Source organism: Tachypleus tridentatus, chromosome 11, assembly GCF_004210375.1.
Source record: "Tachypleus tridentatus isolate NWPU-2018 chromosome 11, ASM421037v1, whole genome shotgun sequence".
In the NCBI taxonomy this organism is placed as follows: Eukaryota; Metazoa; Arthropoda; class Merostomata; order Xiphosura; family Limulidae; genus Tachypleus; species Tachypleus tridentatus.
This window is the reverse complement of record NC_134835.1, coordinates 81,133,878-81,155,369: the sequence shown is the minus strand read 5'-3', so window position 1 is coordinate 81,155,369 and position 21,492 is coordinate 81,133,878. Positions and strand designations below refer to the sequence as shown.

The 21,492-nt window shown below is 31.0% G+C and overlaps 2 protein-coding genes across 9 annotated transcripts in view; both read right to left on the bottom strand.

Annotated features, from left to right (window-relative positions):
• LOC143232594 (RCC1 and BTB domain-containing protein 1-like) overlaps positions 1 to 3,109 on the bottom strand; it is a 34,261-nt gene extending 31,152 nt beyond the window's left edge. Inside the window, exons 1-3 of one of the 5 annotated variants that reach the window (XM_076468207.1) lie at positions 2,978 to 3,109; positions 1,459 to 1,781; positions 384 to 625 (exon numbers count right to left, since the gene is read on the bottom strand). In XM_076468207.1, the coding sequence (XP_076324322.1) occupies positions 384 to 625; positions 1,459 to 1,660 (444 nt within the window). In that variant the 5' untranslated portion in view covers positions 1,661 to 1,781; positions 2,978 to 3,109. Of the gene's footprint in view, positions 1 to 383; positions 626 to 1,458; positions 1,782 to 2,810; positions 2,919 to 2,977 lie in introns of those variants that run through there. The other 4 variants (XM_076468209.1, XM_076468211.1, XM_076468208.1 and 1 more) reach the window with 4 other exon arrangements.
• Positions 3,110 to 10,674: 7,565 nt separating this feature from the next.
• LOC143232593 (uncharacterized) overlaps positions 10,675 to 21,492 on the bottom strand; it is a 35,824-nt gene continuing 25,006 nt past the window's right edge. For all 4 annotated transcript variants that reach the window (XM_076468205.1, XM_076468206.1, XM_076468203.1 and 1 more), the window contains exon 5: positions 10,675 to 16,961. In XM_076468205.1, coding sequence (XP_076324320.1) covers positions 16,630 to 16,961 — 332 coding nt within the window. In that variant the 3' untranslated portion in view covers positions 10,675 to 16,629. The remainder of the gene's footprint in view (positions 16,962 to 21,492) is intronic.

Below are 21,492 nucleotides of genomic sequence, written 5' to 3'. Positions count from 1 at the left end.
CATTCAAAAGTTTACAAATAGAAAGCAACACAAAATGAGAAAAACTAATGTTGTGAGTAGAGGGAAAGTGCCATAGCAGAAATATCACTGTAAGTTACCAGAGGATTAAGAGGTGTTACTAATAAATCTGATGCTATTTTTCAGACAGTAATATAGTTAAGGTCTATGCTGTATTAAGCATCAAACATCTTTCAGTCAAGTGAAGAAAAGTAACATACACTGTTTTTTAATGAAATACGATAATCTTAACTCTTACAATATACTGTAACAAAGAGCAGAACAACAGAAGTTAATCTCCTAGGTTAAAACCATACATCTTTCATAAATATGCATGCTGAACTATACAATATACACGTTTCAGTGCATGTTCTGGAACCACATACTTCACCATCTGAAGTAAGAGCTATGGAATGATGACTTCCACAAGCAACTTCTATCACCTTACGACCAATTAGATTTGCTGAGATGAGACCAGGGTTTAAGCCTTGGTTAGTACTTCCATTTCCCAGTTGGCAGTAACCATTATGTCCCCAACTATATAGTTCACCATTTTCAGTAATGGCCAGTACATGTGGCCCACTTCCATATGCAAAGTCTTTTATCCCCTTCTTGCACAGTGAAAGCACTAGAACAAAAATTGTTAAAAACAGTGCACAATTACTGTACTTGTACAAGTCAAACATAATATAGCAAATGTCTAAAATATTTAAGATACTATATAAATCAAACCAGTTTAGTTTTAATGACTAAAGTACGAGATAATCACCCGTATAAAGTATATGTTTTTGTTAATTATTAATAGTGCCTACATATTCCATTGTGCTTGTATTTAAAACACTATTATTTACAAGGAAGAAACAAAATACTGCAGGTACGATTCATCTTTTAACTAAGATTGGTTTGTGACAATGCAATATAAATATATAAATGTATATAGTCAGTAAAATACTGTAGTCGTGCAGCAAAATACACAGTTTATCTTCTCACCTAATAAATAATAGATTAGATAAGAAACACAAAACTAAATTTACCTTAACTGCATTTGCAATTTTAACCCATGCATATGACATGTCATATGTTCTGTAACAAAATAAAAATCTACTAAAATGGATGAGTTAGATTAGACCAGATCCCTTCTTCTTCTTAATTATGTTTGTGTGCTTGTGTATACACACACTGCTACACTTGCTTTTCTTCCAAATTGTTCACATATCAAAGAATTCAATATGTTGTTCCATACTAAAACTTCCAACTAATGACATTTAAGATAGATAATTGTGATTCTACCCAGCACAGAATCTTACAACTCAGCTTAACCTTCACCTTACACTATTAGGTTATACACATTACTTCAGTATTTTTTTTTTTCAATAACAGATATTATTGTTAGCAAAGCATATGATTTTCTTTTTAAAGCTGCATTAATAAGCATTGTTTCATATGTTTTTTGGAACATACCTTTTTTTGGCTCAAGACTTCCATGCGAATCTCCTAAACCAAGACATCCACTACAATTTGAACCAAGAGCAAAGACTTCATCATCTTTAGTCACAATTATAGCTTCATTTCCAGAGCTTCCAAAAACACAAGCTAATTTCACATTTGATACAACCTCAGGTGTAAGGGTACTGAATATCAGCCATTTGTCTATATCAGTCATAGCTGCTTGAGGTCACACAGTCAAATTTCAAGAGATTAAGAACTGATATGTGAAGATGACATTCTTTGATAACATGTTTGGAGAAGTTACAGTTTAATAAAGATTATAAGATAATTATAACCTGAAAATAATTAATAATATCATTAGATACCACAAATTTAGAATATTTATTTATTTATTTAATTCAAAAACGTTTTCAGAAATATTTGCCAAAAAACATCCATAAATTAACAAGTTTGTAATCCTATAGGAACTTATTTGTGGTCCTTCAAGGACTACATATTCAGTCATAATCACATCTTATATTTTTTAAATGAAAAATGTTTCTAAAAATAACATATGTAAACTTCTGCACATGTCAATGAATATGCAGTACATATATCCTTATATGACATGAAAAACACACTGTAATGCCCTTCACTTCAGTATGTTTTGTAAAACCAAAAGGAATGGCATTTTAATAACCAAAATATAAAAACTGAACAATATCTCACTAGCCAACAATATCGTTACAGAAATAGAGCATAAGGAACCACATTTTTACTTCATCTATGTGTATATATTTTTAAATTAGTAACATGAAAAAAAAGACATTCTACAAATATTGTTCCTCAATTAAGTTTTGCCATCAGTAATTACAAAACATTACTAAACTACTCATACCATTGAAATTCAATATAGCATTTGTAACTGTAAAAATAAAATAAATAAAAGTAAGCTCACATCAAGCCTAAAATGTTCATTAAAAATTAGAAATTGTTTCCAAAAATAATTTCCTGCTTTTAAATACAAATAATGTACCGTAGCATATGTTATGTGACAGTTACAGGTTTTAAAACTAAAAATCAAATTAAAACTTTTATCTTCTACAGAGGCAACTGAAAATGACTCGTATCTCGATAAATTTTTGTACCCTACTTTTACCATTCCCACAATAAAATAAGAAAAAAACTTAAAAAGATGATGTATCAATACTATCGCGTTCATTAATACTCTTAACTTAAAGCTAAACACCTTAGCTTAAAATCATGATGTATATAACTACATACCACTTTAAATAGTTAAACTTACAAATTACAATGTGCTATATTAAAACTTTAAGTTTTAAAAAAATTAAATCTGCAAACACGAAACAGCAAAAATTACATACTGCATCACAATAAGCTGTGGACCTTTATTTATAATTGTTTATTACTTCTTAATTTAGTAACAGTAATTCCTAAACTTGTGTTATACAGCTGGGTGATTAAAACTTATACAACTTAAACGTCACTCTGTCTTATTAAATTATTTTAATAATTGCTAAATTTTTTTTACCTCTGAATAAAAAAAAATTAAAAATTACATACAAACATAATTCGCTCAACACTATTACTAATGTTTAGCATTCAACTTGCATTTAGTATTTTGTTCTACTTTATTTCCTATTGTTAAGAAAGCGTCATCTGTGAATATTAAGGTTCAACTTGGGATAAATGATAAAATAATTTTAAAAATTGGAAAACAAGTTGTTATACGCAAGAAAAACTAGTTTTTGTATGTTTTGTAAGTAAACTGTATTAGATTATTTCTGTAGTGTTAATTTAATTTATTTCTTAATATAGTTAACGTTTGTTTTTATTATGCTTATAACAAAACTATTGTGCTTTGTCAGATTAATATTTAAAAAAATGCAATAGAGCCAAATATACCGTGCTGGCTGAACTTCTTGAAATAGTAACATTAGGACTAGAGTAAAAATATCGCTGACAATGGTATTATCATATCATTACATATTTGTGGTTTATGGATGCAATGTACCAGTTAGAATGGTACAAAAACTAAACTTCACACATCACTGGAATAATTTTTATTTCTCATTTATACAGGTTGATTGCTTTGGGCAAAAGTGTATGATAGGTAAAATGTGATTTGGTATTGCGACATAGTAAATATATATTATATAACTATATAGATACACTGCTGGCCAAAATCTTAAGGCCAATGAACATAAAGAAAATATGCATTTTACGTTGTTAGACTCAACAACTTATTTGAGTAGAGCTTCGAAAGATAAAAATAAGAAAAGAGAAAATAAAAATAAAAAACTTTTTTAGCATTTAATGGGGAAAATATGAACACTATGAAATTAGCCTAAATACTAGCTAGTCAAACGTTTAAGACCATACCGAAACGAAGCGTTCATCGATAAACACGTAACGAAATTTAATCATTTGTGTTCAAGCATTAGCGTCATCAAAATCTCCCGCTGACATCTCATGTCTTACATTGGGTAAAAACATGACAAAGGCTAAAAAGTTGACAGAGTTTGAACGTGGCAGAATTGTCGAGCTGCAAAAGCAAGGTCTCTCTCAACGTGCCATCGCTGGTGAGATTGGGTGTAGTAAAACTGCTGTTGCAAATTTCTTAAAAGTCCCTGAGGGATACATAACGAGAATTTCAAATGGTCGGTCCAAGAAAATTTCACCAACATTGAGCAAGAGGATTCGACAGGTTGTCCGGCAAGACACCAGCCGATCGTCGAACCAGATTAAGGCCCTTATGGACGCAGAATGCAGTTCAAAAACAATAAGACAGTATCTACGAGAGAAAGGCTTTAAAAACCGTAAATGTCTTCAAAGGCCACGCCTCCTTCCACACCACAAAACAGCTCGGTTAAACTTTGCTAAGAAGAACCAAACATGGGATGTAGAAAAGTGGAAGGTTTTGTTCTCTGATGAGAAAAACTGCAAAGCGAATGTTTGCAGTTATTCGCAATGACGGCCGTGCAACTCACTACTGAGACTTCTTGTTGGGCATTTCCTACCCTATTTAGGACTTCTTTTTGGTATAGTCTTAAACTTTTGACCAGCTAGTATTTAGGCTAATTTCATAGTGTTTACATTTTCTCTATCAAATGCTAAAAAAGTTTTTTTTTATTTCCCTTTTCTTATTTTCATCTTTCGAAGCTCTTCTCAAATAAGTGGTTGAGTCCAACAACGCAAAATGCATATTTTTTCTTTATGTTCATTGGCCTTAAGATTTTGGTCAGCAGTGTATATAGCAACATGTATGAATAAATGAATACAAACATTAAATAAACTCATTCATGAGTGTAGTACAATATGAATAGATCAACTACATAGAACACAAATTTTAAAAAACATGTGAAGTAAAGGATTTGATATGAATGTTGAGACTGCAGTATAAGATTAACTGTGATTACTGACCTGAATGCTATCATTGGAAAATATACTGTACCTTTTATTTTCATTAATATTAGTGAGGGATTGTTTCAGTTTTTACATTTAAGTAGTCAGCAAATAGTGAATTTTCATTTAATAATTGGAGAAGCATAAAACTGACACTTTGTTCGAGAGAAAAAACTCAGTTCTATCTGGTGTTTCTCAGTAAGATTAGTGCACCATTCAGAAGTTAGTGAACTTAATAATCGTGCACGCAATTTATGTAAAGTGACTTAGATATCATATTGAATACAAATCTGGTATGCCCAATGTTTTATTTGGTTATAATGGAAGATTTTCAGTTATGAATACTGGAATATTTTATAAGCACACAGTTTAATGAATATTTTCACATTGTTTCAATATTAGGTACGGACAAAGATGCACAAAACTATGGGCTTTGAGTACACTATGTGTGGTAAGATAACATATTTGTGGTGACATTTTGTAATTGTTTTTAAGTAGTAGTAACCTTCCATCTGCAAAACATTCCACGAGTAAATGATGTGGGAATTACATGATTTCACTTAGTCATTTATCGTTGTTCTGAATTAAACACAAAGCTACATAATTGGCTATTTGTGCTCTGCCCACCACAGGTATCGAAACCCAGATTTAGCATTGTAAGTCTGCAGACATACTGCTGAGCCACTGGGGATTGAGGCCATTTGGTCAGAACTTAAGGGTTAGCTCGTATCTAAGAACAGGTTTTTGTGTCTCAGTAACAAATATTTCATACTGGGACTATGTATGGCCTTTGTTCAAGTAAAGGCAGGCAATAATGGTTAGAATGGGACTGGGTGTGGAAGGTAATTTGTGTGTTTTAGTCAGGTGAAGATACAGGTTATACAATTGATAAAGAGAGTGAGAACATGCAAAGCCTCAAGAAAAGTTTTATTACCCTAAGTGAAATTTACTTTCAAACCAGAGTTGTTTGTAACTGGATAATTATAACATTTTACAACTTATGCACCTACCTGAACACCTGACCAATCAGAATTCATTTTATTTCATTTTCAATCTTAATTTTTGCTTCTTAAGGAAAGATTCTTAATACTTCTAGTTATCTTTTTCTAACCAACACAGTTTACTGTGTATCTCAATCTTCAAATAAACAGAAATGTTGCATTATAGAAGTACTATGGTAAAGATGCATTGGACTTTTTGTTCAATGATGCAGAGAACCTGGAACTTATGAACATTCTCAGAACACCTGAGGCTAGCCCTGCTCTTGATCTGGTGGAAACAAGGAATCAGGATGTGTTACAGAGGAAATTTACAAAATTGTAGACTCATTTGATGGACTTAGTCCTTAAGTTTTCAGTAATTAAGCAACCACCAATGGCTAATACTCTGGCCAACAATGAGCCCTATCATAAAAGAATCAACCTCAACACAACTCAAACTTACCTTAAAAGTAGCTAAGGCTCAAAGTGCCATTCCACAGAAATATCAGTGACTGTGAACAAAGGAGCAGCAGAAATTCCAACAAGATGAGAATTCAAACCTTTTTCATGCCACGACAAAAGTTATTGATGCCAAATGTGTGCACGCTACTGGTGGGGTAACTATACACCACAACCTTTATACTTTCACAGAGCTAAAGCCTACCTGAGAGTGAACAAAATGTCAAAGAGGTCACTTCCAGCTAGAAATAGTGATGCTAAGACTGGCAGAAGTCAAATGCATCATTCAGCAAACCACTGTCTTTATCTTAAAATCTGCAGCTGTTCAAGTTCACCTGATGGATTCAAAATGAAATAAGGTGAGAGCTTTCATCCTTGTATCCAAAATAACAATAATGTATACAGTCATTTTTATATCAAATGTAAATATTAAAGGCTTTCTGATTTATATGATGTATTTTACTGTTAAACTGTTTGTATTACAAATACAAGTTTTCCTATATTTCTTCCTTTTGCTTACTTGGATTTTATTTTGCCAATCTGTTTATTGAATTTGTGTAGAGTTCATCTACTTATAGTTTTAATAAGTACATTACAATCTTTTTTTAAAAATAAAGTTTCGTGTATAGGAGTTTATTGTAAATATCTTAGGTATATTTTGTATTATTTTATCAGTTTTTCATTTTTTATTGGGAAATCCAAGGTGAAAAATATTGTTAGTCCTTTTAAAGTTCATTTTGTTACATTTCATTTCACTAAGAATGGAACATAGTATTGCTCAAGCAAGTTTCTAACATTTTGTTACATTTCATTTCACTAAGAATGGAACATAGTATTGCTCAAGCAAGTTTCTAACATTTTGTTACATTTCATTTCACTAAGAATGGAACATAGTATTGCTCAAGCAAGTTTCTAACATTTTGTTACATTTCATTTCACTAAGAATGGAACATAGTATTGCTCAAGCAAGTTTCTAACATTTTGTTACATTTCATTTCACTAAGAATGGAACATAGTATTGCTCAAGCAAGTTTCTAACATTTTGTTACATTTCATTTCACTAAGAATGGAACATAGTATTGCTCAAGCAAGTTTCTAACATTTTGTTACATTTCATTTCACTAAGAATGGAACATGGTATTGCTCAAGCAAGTTTCTAACATTTTGTTACATTTCATTTCACTAAGAATGGAACATAGTATTGCTCAAGCAAGTTTCTAACATTTTGTTACATTTCATTTCACTAAGAATGGAACATAGTATTGCTCAAGCAAGTTTCTAACTTTTTGTCTGATTCTCATACAAGAATATCATTCTTTTTAATTATCACACCTAGTTATTCTTGTTGAGGAACTGGACAACAGTTGCAGGTGTATTCACCCATTATATTTGCCTGTTGGCCAACTGATATATCAAGTACCAATCACTATGTTATGTCTGAAATTTGAAGGGTTATTTTCATGTTGAGGCCTGAGAAAGCAAGATTTCAGAAGAGTTACACAGACTTAACAAGCTTTTCCAGGGATCTTACCACAGATATTACATATATTTTTCTGGATTTTACACAGATATGACTACATTTTCTCTCAGTGTTTAACTTTCACTTCTGCACAAAATCCCTTTTTAAAGTTATAATTTCGGGTTGCTAGTAACAGGCTTATGTATTATGTATTTTTTATAATTTTATTTGCAGAGAACTGGGCTATCTGTGTTCAGCCAATCACAAATAGGGAAACCCAGTTGTTGTTGTTTTTTAATTTTGCACAAAGCTATCTGCTCTAACTGTCCGTAATTTAGGGGTGAAAGAATAAAAGTAAGACAGCTAGTTGTCATCACCCACCACAAGCTCTTAGGCTACGTTTTTACCAAGAAATAGTGGGATTGCCCATCACATTATAATGGCTGAAATGGTTAGCATGTGCATTGATGGTTTCAATTTTATCTGAGGATATCTCATGCTTTGGAAACAAAAGCACATTTATTAAGTGTTGTTCCAGTAGTTTATCTCTGCCTTTTCTACAGCAGGTTGGCATCACTCACATAGTAAATTCCAATGTGTCAGATCTCGTGGATTTGATATTCTTCTTATGGTCTCAATTATATGTGATCTCAAATCATGGAAAATGATTTTAGTTTGGCAAATGGTAAGGTCATATGCTTTCAGGTAGACTATTATTTATGAGAAATGAAGATAGTTCTCAATTATACAGATTAATGACATGTATGGTGGAATAAGTTAATTAATCATATAATTATTCCTGGACTTAAAGTATGTTGGAGTAAGGTTAATGAATTTTATAATTATTTCTAGATTTACATTTCTATAGTTCAATGTAATGTGCTTTTATGCTCCCAGATTTATAAAAATAATCTGCATATATTCCATATTAAAGAGATTCAGGAAATTATGATTGATTATTCAGATCATACTGCACAGAAAGTCAATCTTCTGCTTCATAGTCAAAGTAACACGTATACAGATGGTTGTTTTAACCAGTATATCTTCTAAGTCTCAGAAATTCTGAAGGTGTAAAGTTAAAACCCTATGTTTACAACCTGTCTTCATTACAAAAATGAAAAAAAGAATCAACAGATATCATTTAACAAATCTTTCTTGTGTTATAAATAAATAAAACATTTCAAAATGTTATCCATTAATGTCTAATTTAATAACTCAAAGTTTTTTTGTAAGAATCATCATCAGAAATTGTCAAACAATAAATATTTTGCCTCCACCTTTATTATCTGATACAATAACTGCTAAAATACATGTACACACAAATATGAGAAAAGCAAAGACAGCTGAAATACAGCTTTTGGAATGAAAAAAAAACTCGATGTGATTTGTTAAGTAATACTAAATTAGTACCATACAATTGAAAACAAAATGATATAAAATCATAGCAGAAACTATAACAGAATATATATAAGAATGGCGCACGTTAGATCTACGTAATAGAAAAATCATAAATAGAATAAAAAACATTTTCCTGATCCTTTAGTATAAGAAAATATAACCAGTTTAACAGAAAGAATTATCTTTTATTAAATGCTGACTGAAAAACTACAAAAACCTTTTGCAGTATCACTAAACAATAAACAGCTATAAACATTATTTTAATTATCCAATAACACAACACACAGGATTTCAGAATACAAAATTATGTGAAACTGCCTAAACCTACATGTAAACTTCAAGACCATGAAATACCATAGTGATATTTATTAATAAAAAAACTACATAAATGAAACAGTGCCACAATTACCATAAGCTGAGTGGTATGTTGTTCTATTTATCATTTCAACACTTTCAAATTCAACATTTATAAATACTAAATATCACAAATACAATAGGTTAAACACTAAGTACATAATTAAAGCACACACAAATGCCAAAACTTGCCTTAATTATAAGTATGTCACGGCCAGACAATTTAACTATACAGAATGTGCATTTTTATGTTATCTTTTAATATATAAAGTGCTTGATTCTGCAAAGAACCTGAATTGTTCACTATAAAAGACTAACATATAGTATACAAAAAGTATCTCCTTAAAAATACATTTCATAATGACCAGTGAAACATTTATTTCAAAAAGTACCCTGTGTGTGTGTGTAACCCTGACACTTTAAGCTTCAAGAAGTAATGATTAAAAATGTTACTTCACAGCCAATCTTTTCTAGAGTAGAAACAGATTTTAGGCAACTTTTGAATGGAATGATATTAAAAAAAATGTTAAATCATGAAAACATTTCTGGAGATCAGAATGTAATAAACATATTTTGTTTGATAGAACATGAAACTTCATAAATACATATACCAATCAGCATAACTTACATAATATACGTATGGAATGTTGTGTGGAAAACAATGTGTTAGACTAGACGGTCCAACAAACCTCTTTTTTTTTTTAAGTTACTTTGTAACACCTTACTTTGCTATTCATTAAGAACATTTCTAAATTTCATAATGGGAAATCATATATAAAGTCTACTTGAGCAATGCATTTGCGTATCTAATGAAAACTAAAAGCCATCAGATAAACATGAAGTAACTTAACCACTTTAATAATTCCTAGAATATTTACTAACCCTTTAGTTTTTATTTTACCAGTCTTATTAATCTAGTGATAAATACAAGAGTTCTTTCTGAACACAAAATCTCATTGGGTATTAACAGCACAACATAAAAGGCTTTCCATTTACAAAATTGTAGGTTGTTGACTACAGTATTTAATTCTTCCGTTTCACAAACATTAATAAAATACACAACTCCATTTTGACAAAAGACAGAATAATATCTTAACATTTATGAGTTGTTCAAATGTATATTACATACATATTGCTGTGCACTAATTAAATAACAAAAAGTTTCCAATATTGGATGATAAGTACACTATTTATTGTTTCCAATTTCTTTTTAACAAGGAAGCCAAACCTTTCTACAGTAAATCAAAAAATTTATCAACACTATAACATGTACATCATCACTTTTTATAATACTTTGAAAGTGTTATAGTTATTAACTTTTGTCATAAGAACAAATATGAGTACAACTTTTAATTACTGTAAATTTTTCCACAACACAATAAAAACTTACAATACCAAAGTTAGCTCAGCACTTTCTAAGATCTAAAAATATAGTTTGATTTTTATAAAATTTACCATAATTTGTACATGTTTCAGTCATACATAAAACAGACATAAAAGTCATGTTAATAAACTTTAGAATTTTTTACTTTGTATTCACTAATATGTATATGACTATTATATCAAAAGTGATTGTGACATTCTCAGATGTTTAGATCAATTCATTACAACTTTAATTCATAAAACTGTTTGTGTTTTTTATTAATGTTGATTTTTTTTTCAACTTAGTGTTTCTGGATTGTTTAAAAAAATCTCATTTGAGCATTTGTATAAAATTTCATTGCAAGTCATAAGCAAAATATTTCAAAACAGAATGAGTTATTAAAACCTAAATAATATACCTTTATGACAGATAAAATCCACTAATATAAGAATTTTATATTATTGTAAATAAACAAAATTCCAAGTCTGTAATTAAAAAAAAAATGGAGTACTTAACCTAAAATAACAAATATGATGCATAAACCGAAATTTCATTTAACATGTTAATATAAAAAATTGTAAACGAAAATGAAAGGTAAACACAAAAAGAATTTCATGAAACATAAAAAGTAATAAATGTTTGTACTAAAGAGAAGAAACATCACAACCAATAACCAAGTAATAAACCAATGAGTTTCTGTAGTTTAAAATATATGGCACAATGTTCTTTGGTGTTGCACCTTAAGAATAAAAAAAACCAAAAACAGACTGATGAGATCACAATTAAATATGAGATATTACTTACTTAACAAAATTTTGATTTGAAATCAAAACTAAAGATCAGGAAAATATACAAAACATAACTTCATGGTCACTTAATTAAACATGAAAAACATGGCATTAGCTATGTTCATGTAAGTGTCACCAACTTCATAATTCTGACACTTTTCTACAGTATTACATTTCATTGCTGAAGTTTTGGTAGATGTTCTCCATCTGTTTACTATGGTTTTATTTTACTATTTTTTGGTACAAATAGCCTTGTTACTAAATTACTTCAATATTCAACACAGATACTTTACATGGCTGTAGAAAAAGTTAATTCTGAGTTCACGCATCTACCAGATGCATGAGATCACGTAGGACTTTGAAGACAAACCTCTATCTTGAGCCATTCAAATGTCATCCATACTATGAAAATGAACAAAAAATATTACTATTTAGAATTTCCAATGGATGAATTACTATATGCCCTGCCAAATAAAGTATAATAATCCAACCCAATTTAGAATTTCATCAAATATATTTTATAAACATAATTGAGATTATAAATTACGTCTAATTATTGGTGTTTTAACATCCCCAACTAACATGTTTACTGTTTAAATCTACTAAACTTTATCAAATGTTTATTATAAGTGACTAACTTTTGGATTAAATTTCTATCAGAATTTTTGAGATACATAAATATTAGATATGGTAGTTTTTATTTTATTAATCGAAATATTCATTACAACCACATCATGACATAACAGCAAACCTGCTGCCAAAAGTATCCCTCAAAAATGAGTTAAACTTCTTAAGCTTAATTTCTGAAGTTCGTGAGTGTTGCAGATGGTACACTGTTCACATAAAATAGAAATATAATTTTTAACACTTTTATTTTTTATATAAAGTAGATTATAAAAGTATGGCATATTCTTAAACCAACTCTTAGATATTTATAAAACACAAGTCAGCTCTTATTAACCCATAAAAGATATAATGAATTTACTTCAGAAACAAGACATCATGGAAGTTTTTTTTGTTACAAGAACACTTTGTTGTGATAGCTTTCCATTATTTGAACCATTAATTTTATTTTCCTAAACAAATCAGTAAACTACAAAATAAGTACAGTAACAAACAGTTTGCTCTCATCTAACAGCAAGCTCGCTTAACCAGAATAAAAATTGAGTTTCATTAATATATTATTAGAATTTAAAAAAATGCATATTGCACATGACTAAAATATTACTAAACATTTCAACACTAAATACATGAGAAAATGTACAATCCTGTAATTCTTAGTGGAAACAGACACGTTTTAAGCAATAATAATTCCAGTGAAAGAGTTATTTCCTAGAGTGGATATCCAAGTCTTTTATGACAAGGCACATTGAACAGTTAAAATATATTTGTACCAAAGTGTACAACCACAAAAGCTGTTATTCTTCAAAATATCTGTGTAAATATTTTCACTATAATGATAAAATATATTTTCCATATTTAGTTCCAACAAATACTGACATATAAATGTAATCACAAGTATTATGAGAAATGGGGGACTACATTTATCACTAAGCATATTAGTTAGAGCACAAACTGTAGTCTAATGAAATAAAATTAGAATGTTTTGTAACCTGAGAAAACCAAAGTTCCTTATCTAATGGACACTACTTTCAAATTATTTTGGAAACTATGTTATGTTTATTCCTTAATACTTTGAAACCTGAACATTACTTAAAAACAGTTGTAGCATAACTGCAGTTTTAACATAATTCTTACGTGTTTCAGGAGCACATTATTAAACAACCTTCATTGACAACAGGCTACATCAAGTACAATACAGGTACCTCGTCATGTTCCTGTAATATATGTGATGATGGACTAAGCTTGTCTTTATTTTAAATGTTCCTAAACTTGCTTTAGTAACTAGTAATAACTAATTCCCTTATAACTCAGAATTAAGTACAAGTGTATACTTAATGTATTGTAACACAGTATTAAATAAGAAAAGTTCATACTGAATGTACTGAATAAAATAGATACATTTACTGCAATACAGTATTCAATACAAGTGGTGTAATGCTAAATGGTACCACAATTCAGTATTCAATACAAATGGAGTAATGCTGAATATACTGCATTACAGCATTAAATAAGAAAAGTTCACTCTGAACGTACTGCAATACAGTATTCAATACAAAAGTGTAATGCTGAACTTACCTTTAAGATATATGATAGTTGTAATGTCTTGACATATATTTTAACAACTACATAGATATTGTGATAACAGTTACTCATCAACATGGTTGAACTGATTTGTAATTTATTAATTACTTTGAGTTAAGCATCTATGTATTCAAGTACTGTAAAAGCCATGTTGTGTAGCTTGTGACAGATCATAGGATTAGTTAAACTTACATTTTCCTTTGTTAAGTTTTGATTATTCACTCATACATTAATTCTTTGTATATGAGCTTGGTCAATTTAACCATCTGCAACCATGAAACAAGATATACTATAACTCTGAACGCATTTGGTGTTTTCTCACAAAACATGACAAGCTTTTAGTAAACATTAGCAGTGCATTTTAAACAAAAAAATTAGATGTTTTTAAAAAAGTATTTTCACTAAAGACTTGTCTGTGAATTTATGAAGCCTTTGCTAAGCCAGTAAGTGAACGGTGATTTTCATCTCTCCGTTTTCTTATTTCATTTGCTTGACCACTTAACCTCCTAATTGAATATCAAAAGTAGTTTTTAATTTTGATAAAAATATTATTTATTTCATACTTTCCCTACCCTAATACTAATATAATGAAATCATTAATGAGAAAAAATTTTGGAAAACATGAATTTTTTTTATTTTCTAACCTCTTTCTCTGCTTTCTTTCACTTTTATAACTTTATTAACATATATTTTGATCCTATTACATAGAAAAACAATAAATCATAGTGGGAGTCCATTGAGATGTTTTTTTTGTTAAAGCTTAGGGTAAACAAATAATCAGGTTAAGAGTCACACAGATACAAGAGGCTTTCCTTAACAATCAACTGAGCATATGAAATCTTAAATTTAAGTTTTGTTACATAACCTAAGACACTTCTAATTTTTACATTTCAGTTACTTTTGTTGAAAAAAATATATATATGTAAAAGTACATTAAATAACCACAAGAAAATCGATTTCGCACTTGAATTTCTAAGTAAACAATGTTGAATCTATTAAATTTAAGTATTTGAAAAAAATCATTTAGCTTTCTAGTACACATTTTAAAACAAAGAATATATCAGTCACCAAAATAGAATGCTCCCATACTACTATATCTCATTCTCAAAATAAGCTATAAATATTTTTAAAATATTCTCTCAGCTGATCAGAATTCAAGAATAACAATCACAGACAAAGAATGTGAGATCAGCTGTATGCCAGGCAAACAGAAAAAAAATAAGTTTAATGCAAAGGTGAACCTGCTCATTCTATAGGTTATAAAAATGTCCATCAGCAATGAAGGGATGATATCTATCTTAACAAACAGGACATGCAGCAGGGGCTTCACTGACAAATATATTGATATCTCAGCAACTATGGAAGGAAGAAAGTTCACATAGTTTGTGTTTCTAATTGGTGGTACACTCTGAAAGCCATACTATGGGATACAAAATCTAAAGGGAAGAATTCAAAGCAATGAAAAAAAGTGAACATAAAGATTTTTTTTTAAATATTTCCTTTTGAAATTTAAACTTAGGTAACATAAATGTTTATGTTATAAACTGTATTTTTATGTCAAGTTTACTGATATAAATTAATAATAAATTTGTTAAATTAACTTTTTAATCTAACTCTTAAAGAGGTCATGGCATGCACCCTTTTACCCAGTCACATTCAAAGGGTTAAACCTTTCACAATGGGTACCCATTTAAACACTTTTTTGGCAAGTCACTGTATTACATTCAAAATCTAATTACACACTTTTATTATCAATGCATGTGAATGAAACTGGTATTATAATACATGTTGTAATTCAAAGTTTTATCTAAATTTTGTTTCTTAGTTTTAGTTATTTCTTTTCAGTGTATTTTGACAATAATAGCTAGTGAGCAATATGTTAGAGAAAAATAAAATATAAATTCTTACTGTAAAAACTACTGATATTCATTTAGAAGGTTCCAGAGACTATGGAAATTAAATATGAAAACCATAACATAAAAGTAATTTTACACTTAAAATGAAAATCACCTTGCACTTGAACTATTCACAGTTTGAATACAAATAAATATTTGGCAGAAAGATGTAATTAAAAAGATGTCATTCTGCATACAAGATACCTATAAACTTTAACAAAATCTTACCAGATTTTGTGAGGAATGCACAGAGTTACCATATTTTGTTGCATAAATGTCCCTCCCTTGTTGAGTGGATGGTAATCACATTTAATCATGCTTACAAGATTCAGAGGTGAATAGGATATTAAATCAGTCCTCTATTTCAGAAAGAAATGCACAAGGTACTTCAAGTGAGCTGACCTCAGTTCTTAGGTTTAAAAAAAAACAAAGTAAATTCTCCTTCATGATCTGTTTACGTAATTTCTTCTCTCTTGTAAAGCAACTTAAGACCAAGCAAGTGAATTTCAACAACAACTGAATTTGTAGTGGTATAAATAAAGCTGGATATATGGATATACAAAAAACAATGTTTTGAGTCATGATAAAAGTTTGAACTGATTTGGCCCTTTAACTGAGCTTTAACCATTTATCTAAGTTAGCATGACAACCCCAGTAAGGGATTAACTTTGTGTTAAAATATTACACAAGTTCATGTTCAGTTATTCCATAGAAAAGATAATGGAATTCTTAAAACTAGTATAAATGATTTTTTCATTCCAGATTTTTCTTTATTCTCCTATGACACAGGCAACATCACATAAAGCATTATATACTGAAATACACACAAACTAGCTAGCTGCCTTAACGTGTATATATACTTTAAACCATAAGGTTTCTAAACTGCTGCCTGTTTTTCTTGTGGGTAAGCTCTTGCTGAAGAATTTTCAATCACAACATCTTCTGGAAAGTGATACTTTGGAGATCTGAATTCAACTCGCAAAGAACCCTGTTGGTTCCCAGGAGAGGACTGGTTACTTTCTGCAGTTCCTCCAATGTTAGAAGATGTTCCAGTAACTCTAGTTTCCATATCATCCACAAGAGGTACTTGATCAACTTGATGTTTCTTCTTGAAACATCGGAAACACCAAACATAGACAACTATGCCCAAGACTAATGGTATAATAAATAGAAACACTACTATAGTAGCAATGAGATTCTCAGATGAATCTGCAAAATACAAAGTCAGAAAAATCACATGTAACACAAAAATAACATTAGAACTGGTAATAAATATATCAGGATTTCACATAATTTTGTGGGAAGTTTCTTTATCAAAAAACAAATCCGGTTGGTTATTTTTGTACAAAGTAACATCACATTTGAAAAACATTGAAAAAATATTGTTATGTAAAAAGTTCAAGGCCTATAAATCAATACAGCATAAAGAATTTTTTTTTCATCTTATCATATTAATTATAAATAAATATCCAATGCCTGCTGTCAATACCACCTGACTAGTGTGCCTGATTCATCTACCCACTATTACCAATTGCATGAAGGCAGTAACTGATTGTATTGCTCAAACAGCTGTTTCTATGATCCACAGTATTTTCATTCATGATGAGCCCCTGACTTCCAACAGGAATGGAAAGCACAAAGAAAGACTAGAATGTCTTCTACAGATATTCAACTTTTCACAATCACAGCCTTTCAGCACTTGTGTCCATGTCCAGCAAGTCAGATGAAAAAGAATCTTGGGTTAAATTCACTTCAAATATATCTTTGACCACTAATTTCAATGTCATTTTGGACAAAAATTTGAAAAGTTACTGAAGTTTACCTCCCATCCTTTTTTGATAATGCAAACACCCTTAAGTAGTGCTATTCTCACCATTCCAGCACTTTCATCTCTTCCTCTGCCTTCTTGGCCATCAAGTTACAAACTGAAACATCAACCCTTTTATTTTCTGGAGCCAATAGTCTCTATGACTATTGAATTTATGATTTCTCCTTGTAAAACTAAAGATCACTCTTCATCAGTCTGTCAATACTTTATGAGATACTGTACCATCTTTCTCCAGCCTCAGATGTTCTTCTTTTGTCTACTTTTAATTGGATTCGTTATAGGAAGGATTTTCCAGATGCTTCACAAAGGGCTATTTTTTATCTCTCTTTCTAAACCTGGAAAGGATCCTAAGATTCTTTCTAATTATAAACCAACTATTTTGACTAGCTGTCTCTGTAAGGTTTTGGACAGGATGGTTAATGCTTTTCTTCTTTAGTTCCTGGAATCATACAACCTCCTCTCACCCACTCAGTGTGGTTTCTATAAACAGTGCTCAACCTTGTACCACCTGGTTTGACTTAAAATTTTGATTAGGAAAACATTCCTCAAGAGGAAGTTATCTTTTTTTTTAATATCTTGCAAATGTTTATTACACTACATGGAGATATGGCACCTTACAAGACCTTTATTTCTATGGATTACATGGTCATTAATCCAGTTTTATTCATAACTTTTTAAATGACAAGTCATTCCAAGTCTGTAATGGTTCAACTCTGCCTTTGACACTGAACAGAGTCATCAACAATGGTAACACTGTCCAGATTGATCGTGTTTTTAGCTTTTTTTTTAAAATAAGTTATCAGTTCTTTAAATGCTATTTAATCTTCTACCTTTGTTTCATAAAAAATATTGAAACATTTTTTCCATTCTTAGATTTTTGAATATTTTTTACATTTTTAGTTTTTTGAAAAGTGCAACCTGTTAGCTTTATATTCAAATGTAAATAAATAGTTATCACAAGAAATCACACACATATTTGTATCTTCAAAATTGTTCACTTTATGCCACCTATCAACTGTTTTCACGATTAAATGTAAGTTTATGTAAATATACATTATTACACACAATGGGATTTTCAAGTGCTTACTAATTTATCATACTAAGCTTTCTATATTTTTTTCCTTTTACATAAAAACAATACAGTGTGAAAACTAAAGCAGTCACAATATTACAAAACTATTTTGTTGAATTACTATAAAATATAGGTTGTTTTTCTATCTTAAGGTTGAACTAATAACAGCATCGCGTCCATAAAAAGAAATTATTTATGAGAATTTTCTCCAACTGTTACACAGTGACAGCAATCATAAATGATAAATTTTGTTAGTTACAACACAAATTTTATTTGTGATAAAAAAGAAAACTTTTCATAAATACATAATGTGCCTTTAATAGTATAAAAGAAAAGTCTACCTAATTATATTGTTTTTAAATCAGTATCTATTTTGTTCAGGATTCCATTAAAAGTTATAATTTTCTGACACTGAAAATTTATTTCTGATAAGTGCTAACCTCCTCTTATAAGATTAGCTGTTCTCTTTTAGTATTGCCCTCTATATATGCAAAATCCTTCTTTAAGTATGACAAACCTTTAGCTCTCCCTATTGGAATTGCAAGATTCTAAAATGTCTCTCATGTAAATCATCATGTGTCATTTCCTCACTAATAGGAGCAAAAATGCTCATATGATGCATAGGACTCCCTCTAAACTCTTATATCAAATTGTCACTCCACATTTTGACAAAAGATGGCAGAACCTGAGAAACATGGGGAGGAAGAGTGGAAAATGTGAAAGTAGGGAAGTACCTATTAGAAATACATTTTCCATATAGAAAAATAACTTCATATAGTACTTCCCTCCACTTACAAAATTAGCTAGAATTCCACACTGATAAAAAGGAGGAACAAGCGTGAGAGAAAGACAGATATACCACCTGAAAGAATCTGAAGGATATCCCTGGAAATGTGACATTCAAATCCAAGGATCAGAAGAGGAGAACCACAACACTTCTGAACCAGGTGTACTCTTCACACAACTGTGCGAGATATAAGTGTAAAATGAGATGGGCATATCCCAGTAGAAGGGATGTGGTAGGAAAGTGATCCTAACCACAGAAATATACTGGAACTCAATCTCAGAATGAGAAAGGGTAAATGAAGAGTAGCTAGAGCGAAACACATACTCAGTAAGTTAACTACATCCAAAATCTTCCATATAAGGGTAAGATGAGGATCATATTGTCTTCACCTCAAATCAAAGAACCAGGAAACTGAGCAACACATAGATTCCCAAGTATGATGCAAGGATTAGCTCTGAGCTATCGATCTGAGAACTTGGTATAGAAAGTATGTCTATCACATGCAATCAATTTCCCAAACTGTGAAACAGGCAGGGACTACCCATATAGCATCAACATCCCCATAAGAAAACTTGACAAAGGACAGCCAAAGAGAGCCAGAATAATACCACATATCACTGCTGTGATCCATAACACAGACAGAGGGTATAGAGGGTTTGGTTTGTTTTGAATTTTGTGCAAAGCTACACAAGGGCTATCTGTGCTAACCGTACCTAATTTAGCAGTGTAAGACTAGAGGGAAGACAACTAGTCATCACCACCCACTGCCAACTCTTGGGCTACTTTTTTACCACCAAATAGTGGGATTGACCATCACACTATAACACCCCCATGGCTGAAAGAGCAAGCATGTTTGGTGTGACAGGAATTTGAACCCCAACCCTCAGATTGTGAGTCAAGTGCCTTAACCACCTGGCTATGCCAGACCTGATATAGGAGGAGGAGGATAGACACCTGAATCCTATACAAAGACTTATGTTGATCGGTTCACTTTAAATCCAAAACCTGCCTTCAGGGTACCAAAATCCACATGAAAGTATGGTCAAGGCTCTCAGTTGAAAGGGTGAGCTGCATTCTTATGCTTCACTCTGTTATCATTGGTATTTGCAAGTAGAAGGATATCATGTCTTTTATATCCACAGAACATCATTGCCTTACTCTGTAACTGAATAGTTATTTTGTGGCACTTAATCAACTACCCCAGTGACTCAGAAATACAAAATGTTTAGGTCTCCCATACTCCACTCATAATACAGACTCACACTGCTAAAAAACTGGATTTTGACACCTGTGGTGGGCAGAGCACAGATAGCCAATTGTGTAGCTTTATGCTTAAATCTAAACAATCAAATTATTTTGAAATGCAGAGCATATCAACTTATTCACTCTCGGCACTGCAAGGATGGGCAGCAATCCCATTCTACTTTACTGATGAAGTCTGTGAGTGGTCCAGTTTGGGACACACACGTTTATGAAGCAAAATATCACAAGATTATGAACCAACAAGCAATCTTGTGGTGCTTCCCATCTCAACAGTGATTGTGCAAAGTCATGGAAGATAAAATGCAAGATGCCATGGCTGGACAGTGTGGATTTGAAATTAAAGGGTACCTGGTCAGGCACCACTTGGCACAGAGCGAAATCCATGAGATAAAGAACTATAAAAAGGGGCCCTGAAAAGAAACGAAAGCATGAATAAACATTTATCAGTTAGAGTCACACAGAAGTTTGGAGAATGGTCACAGGTAGTAGACAAAACCCTGATAAAGAGAAAACTGTGACATGATGGAGACAGTGGGATATGAACATACTGAGTGTGGTCTACATGTCAGATTGCAAAATCTCCTCCACTGGACAAATAAAACAAGAAGTAAGGTAAAGTGAGGTGCCAGATCTGATGGCAGGATACCTGGAATAAATTCGGGAAGAAGAAGGTAGGGAGGAATAGGCTAATCAAATTGAAAGACAAACCCAACAGGTAAGGGTAGAAGTGGAAAGGTGCTAAAAAAAGAGAGAATCACCAGAGAATAAAAGTTAGGAACATGGAACTCAG